At 40.2% G+C, this 6,000-nt stretch overlaps 1 protein-coding gene across 1 annotated transcript; it reads right to left on the bottom strand.

Annotated features, from left to right (window-relative positions):
• Window positions 1-1,389: 1,389 nt before the first annotated feature.
• LOC134860059 (homeobox protein MSX-2-like) lies at window positions 1,390-3,180 on the bottom strand. The gene is made up of 2 exons (XM_063876906.1): window positions 2,807-3,180; window positions 1,390-2,368 (listed from the first exon to the last, which is right to left on the bottom strand). The coding sequence occupies exons 1-2, from the start codon at window positions 3,072-3,074 to the stop codon at window positions 1,926-1,928; spliced, it is 711 nt and encodes a 236-aa protein (XP_063732976.1). The 5' UTR covers window positions 3,075-3,180; the 3' UTR covers window positions 1,390-1,925.
• Window positions 3,181-6,000: the final 2,820 nt, after the last annotated feature.

Here is a 6,000-nt window from a genome sequence, read left to right on the forward strand (position 1 = left end):
ATGCCCTGTGCTGTTATCACTGAGTCTACACATATCAATTCACAGAGCATTAATCATGGAAAAGGACAATTAAACCAGGAACTGCAAAGGGAGTGCTTGGCGTAATACGTTGTAACAAAGTACGTTGAAAGTATGGTTTAAAAATACAGCTCACATCAAACTCAAAAACCTCAGCCTCCGTGGTGTCCACGAGCAAACTGAAAACACACGTTTGCAATTGAGATCATGTGAGACGTGCTATTTTGCACAAAACATTATTTTTTGCAGACGTAATTTCACATCTTTAGAAGACTTTTGGCTGGATAAATATTCATTAGATTGCAACAACTCCCCATTTAGATTGTAACAACTCCACCCAGATGAAGATCCATCTACGCAATACAGACAGTGGATCCTTTTCACTTTTTCCGTGCTTTCATCATCAGGATTTCACTTGTCACGTGAAGTTTAAAAAGGATAGCAAAGCATCACCCAGGGAACACATTGTTTAAGAAGCAATGTTTTGGTTGTTTTTTCCAAATAACTGTTATTCTATCTACAAAACAAAGGTCTTGGGAAGTGTTTTTGTTTAAATTTGGTTGAAAAACAACAGAGGGTCAAGTGTTTAATGCTGTGTTTGCTACACTATTAGGTCAGAATGATTTACCGTTTTAGCATGGGCAATTAATCAGCTTACATAGTGCTAAACAAAAATGTTTTTTAATTATAGAAATAAGTACTGACTCAACAGTCTTTAAACTAAAAAATAGTAAGTTTTCTTTAAGCAATTATAAATGAGCATAAAAAAGTGCACCTGAATAGCCATGAGCAGAGCTATTATATTTGTCCAGGATTGAACAAAGCGGGCTGTATTGATCGTTTTCACAGAACACACATTCGACATGTCACAGTAGGAAAGCGGAAGGTGTAAATTGTTAAATGGGAAATGATGGTTGATGTTCGAAGTAGCCACTACAAAAGATGAACCATAACACTAAATAGTAACAGAAAAAGCAATCTAGTAGATCCGTCAGCACTGTGAGGAGGGAAAGCCTTCAAATATCACCTCCCTATACTCTGGGACTGCACATGTTCTGGTTTTGTCCCTGTGGCATAATCCCTGGTGAAAAATGGTGGAAGAAACATAGCTTGCAAGAATAAGAGAGCATGGTACTACATGTAAAGTACAAATGAAAAGTCAGAATTATAGTGGCTACCAGACTGTAAAAACTCTAGAGCTCAAAACACAAAGAAAGTTTTTGTACCATTAGACAACTGCATTTAAGCAAGGCTTGAATTAGCTCACCAGACAAATGAGGAGATTAATAGGAGAACACAACAGAGGGTTAACTGTTTAATGTAATGTCAAACACCTACAATATGTATTTAAATATGCATCATGATATAAACGACACTAAGGGCTATTATAAATTATTATGTCATTGAAAATGCTTTGGCATATGCAAGAGTGCACTTCACAAGGTAATAACTCTCAGAATAAAGCCTCTTTCTACTCTAAGAAGTATACAATACAATATCCCTGCATATTCAACGCCAATAAAGAAAATTGGTATTTTCATTTAGGCTGGAAATACAAGAATATGGAAAACAATTCAATAAAGCTTCTATAAATTCAACCTGGTCAGGTATTGATCAGGCCATGTGTATCAAAAATCAGATACACATGGCCTGATCAATAATCCTTTCATTAGCAGTGACCCCTGCTGAATCAGCAAAGGAGGATCCTCCAGATGCTTATCTTTGTAAGAGGGCCTTTACAAGAGATTCTCGTAACTCAGGACCACAGAACATCATAAAGCTTCAGCTCCAGTTCAGGGCCTTTTAATCAAGGGTTTTATAAGGTGCATGACTTCAACAGACACTCTTTTCCTCTTGTTTTCCACAAACACATCCAGATCACCTAGTCTGTATAATGCTGCTTCCTCTCAGGAGCGGTGGTACAGGCTGTGGCCGACATGGGAGGCGTACAGATGTGCAGCAGGAAGAATGGGGCTGCTGCCGTATGAGCAGCCCAGTCCGTAGAGAACTGCTGATCCAGCCTGCAGGTTAATACTGAGGGGGAAACCTAAAGATGGGAGGCCTGGGGGGAACAACGTTTTCGGCCCAATGCCAGCCGCTATTTTGAGTTTCTCCACCTCTGCCTCCTGAATCCTTTTAGCTTTAGCTCGTCGGTTTTGGAACCAGATCTTGACCTGGGTCTCGGACAGTGAAAGAGAGGAGGAGAACTCGGCCCGCTCTGTGATGGAGAGGTACTGCTTCTGACGAAACCTTCTCTCCAGGGCCAGGAGCTGCACAGTGGTGAAGGGAGTGCGAGGCTTGCGGTTGGTTTTGTGCTTCCTCAAGGAGCAAACTGCTGGACTGAGCTGCCCTACAGGACATAAAAATATTATCTTCTTTGCAATTTGAAAGGGACTTTTGTCAGTTTTTCGATCAAATCAGATTGTTTTAAATTCCCAAGAGCAGCTGTAAACATACGAACCAAAATTGAGGAAACATATTTAATATTTAAGAATTAACCTATCATTATTGTTTATGGTTCTGCCTTTCATACGTGAATTCCTATATACAAAAAAACTGAACCTTTAATTTTAAAAAAAATATGTATTACAACTATCTCACCTTAAATCTATCCCTTATAAATCATAAACTTTTATTATCTAAAAACATGACACAAAAAGAAGATTGACTTCTACTTTGGATGATTTTAGGCACTTTAATATGTGAATGATTATATAACCCATTATAACCAGTAGCCATTATTGCGCGTATTAATACATCTTTCCAGTCATCGCCGTGCATCACTTACGCTGAGGTGTTGAGATCTTAATGGGGCTGGATATCCAGGAACCACAGTTCCACTTTCCCGATGGCTCTGATTTAATGGATACCAAACGTTGAGGAAACTCCTCCGGCCTGAGCGAGGGATTTCCATGTTTCCTGTCCGTCGCATGCAGCCGCCTCGTGTCGGACATGAGCGCGTCCACGCTGAAGGGCAGGCGAGACACCTGCTCCGTGCGCTTCTTCCTCTCCTCGTCTGTAGAAAACCGGTCCCTGCAGTCTCCAGGGGAAGGCATGCCTTTCTTTTCAGGGCCGGGATCGATATCTAATTCCAATCCAGCCAACACATAACTTTCAGTCACGTAGTGCAAACATGCAGGCTCCACGCGAAGAAAAAACGAGTTTAAGGAGTAAGTTGACAAAGTTGTGGCGGAAAAAAAACTTTGGGAGGTTCTCGGGAATTTCAGTCATGTTCAGGATTTGGGGAAGGCTTGTGATTGGACGGTATCCCTGCGGGGCCACACCCCTTAACTATACAGCAGGTTAGCTTCACAAAAGCCTCATTAAGGAGTAATTACGCAGGGAGGTGATTGTCTTAATCATAATTACCGACAGTAAGAGACGGTATTCAATTCACTCTGCACACTGAATATGCTAAACCGACTTTGAAAGTACACAGGAAATGAATCCTGATTGATATCCTGAATTTTAAATTAAAGGGACATTTGGATAAGACAGAGGCCTGGTGTTTTGTGGCAATAGAAAACGTACTATATAAGTAAATCAATCCAGATGGCCCGGCTGTCTCTCGTTGCGTCAGCAGTGCGAGGAAGAAAAGCATCAGTGTGACATCTGAAGAGCTGCAATTCCACTTAACAAAAGCTGACAGCTCCTAATTCAAGCCCTAACTCGTAGGACCTGACACAACAATTGCGTTGGTAATCAATAAGAATCAAGGAGCTTTAAAAAGTCAAATCTCACTAAACACACACTTAAATGTGGGAGTCAGTTTGGAGATGGGTTATGGTTTTGGGCAGGCTTTGAAATGACTGTCATTACATTGTTATTATTAACACCTTGTAATTAGGTCTGTGGAATCCGGTTCTTTTAAGCAGGATTTAAAGATAATGATGGAAAATTGCTACTTTCCTGAGGTGTGTGGCGCCCGCTGCGATTAGTCCTAGTCTCTGTTCTGTTGGAGGAGACAGAGGCGTTTCATGCCCATTTGAAGCTCATACCTGTAGGGCTCCTGAGCATTAGGAAACATCATGAGAAGTGCAACCTCGCCTCTATCCACTCACTGACGGGATAAGACGACGCAGCGTTTTGAAAAGCAGCCAAAATGTGCATGGATGTCAAACCAAACCTGCACGTTAGAAGATTTAATTTAATTCTGAGATTCATTGTTCATTCAGCCAGGGAAAGACTTGCACTGCTGCTGATGCAAGTTTAATGTGTTCATTGCATGTCCTATAGTCTGCTCCCAGTTGCTATTTTTACCCTCATGTCTGTCTCCTAGTCTACCATGCAAGTCTATCCTATATACAGAAGCCCACACATATGAAGGCCACCTGTGCAGCGACTGCAGTGTGCTGTCCAGAGCTCTGTGATCTGTGTGCTGTGTGTAATCTGTAATCAACCGGATTACAGCGGCATCAGGGGCTTGGCTCCCCAGAGCCTCAACATTAGTCTCCACATGAAGCGAAGTGCACACACAGCATGAGCTCACGCCACTGTAAACACATGCAAATCAATTAGGGCGTTATTGGTCCTTTGAGTGTGCTTCCTATAAGAAAACTTTTCCATTTGATAATCTTCTTCTGTATAACATTTTTATAAAGCAGTAGTTAACAAAACAGCTTTGACTCCGTATTCTGAAATACTGCATAATGCATTTTAACGCTATATTGTAGGATAAGGGAAAAACTGCAACAGAAACAAAAATAATTGAATCTTTTTTTTATTTGACCCCAGTTTCATAGGTTAGTTCAGTAAAGCGGGAGGTAGAGTAAAAAAAAAAAACGCTATGTTGATCTATAGTATGCACACAAATAAGTAACCACAATTTGCACTAGCGGCATGTTGATCCAGTTTCTAGTAGAGCTGCAGGTTAAAATGGACACGTTAACAGAAGCAGTAATATCAGTAGGTCTTGGATGTAGTTCAAGTTGTATCTGTAGTAGCAGCAGAAACAATATAAGCAGCAGTGATGGAAGAAATCAGATATTTTACTTATATTAAGTAAAAGTAATAATACCTCACAGTTATTATATTGCAAAAAGGAAAACATTACATGTCATGTCATTTATCGGTCGCTCTTACCCTAGGTGTCTTGCATGTACCTCAGTGTCATAGACCTATGGGAGCAATTTCAAATAAAGAATCTTGCCCAATGATATCTAAACTTGTGAACTGCAGGGTCTGGGGATCAAACAACCAACTCTTCAATTGTTAGACCCCCAGTTACCCCCCTGAGCTACAGCTACATAAAATGGCTACAATAGAAGATTACTGAAATTGCTAGTTCAACACATTTTAGCAGATAAACAGAAGTACCCTTTTTTAATATAATTTGAGGGTGATTGAGCATAAAATGCCCCTTTAATCTTTCACCAGCGTAATCTGTCTTTGCAGTCTTTTCTCTTTGGTAATCAGACCATCCAATCAAGGGTTAGATAGACAGAGTTTCTGTATGTGGCCGAGCAGCATCAGACCAGAGAGCGAACGTCCTCTGCTCACATTGATCGTCCCTAACACCATTACCACAGCTCAATCTTCTGCCTCGCTTTACCTGCATTACACATAAGCAAATGGCTCACAAGTGTACAGTTTGCAACCGTAAAATCTTTATTTTTCATCAACACAAGTGCATTTTAGGAGGATCTACATATACTTAAGATGCTAAATCAGGAGAAAAGTTAATTAACCCTTAGACGCATAAGTGGGTCAAAAATGACCCGGTGAGGTTGTTTACTTGAAATATCTTCGTAATGAAAAATTGTTATCATTTCATATTCCAGGTATTCCTCAAAAAACACGTTTTTGATATCATGCCATTTAAATTTTTAACTTACCTTTTATACATTTGAAGAAATTTGAGTTTTTGTATTACTACCCCAAGCTTCCATAAGTGGGTCAAAAATGACCCGCATGCATTTTCTATGGAATCATATCAGAAGTGTCACCCCTCAGGAAGATTATTTTACACAGCAAGATCTGATA

This window comes from Eleginops maclovinus, chromosome 23, assembly GCF_036324505.1.
Source record: "Eleginops maclovinus isolate JMC-PN-2008 ecotype Puerto Natales chromosome 23, JC_Emac_rtc_rv5, whole genome shotgun sequence".
Lineage (NCBI taxonomy): Eukaryota > Metazoa > Chordata > Actinopteri > Perciformes > Eleginopidae > Eleginops > Eleginops maclovinus.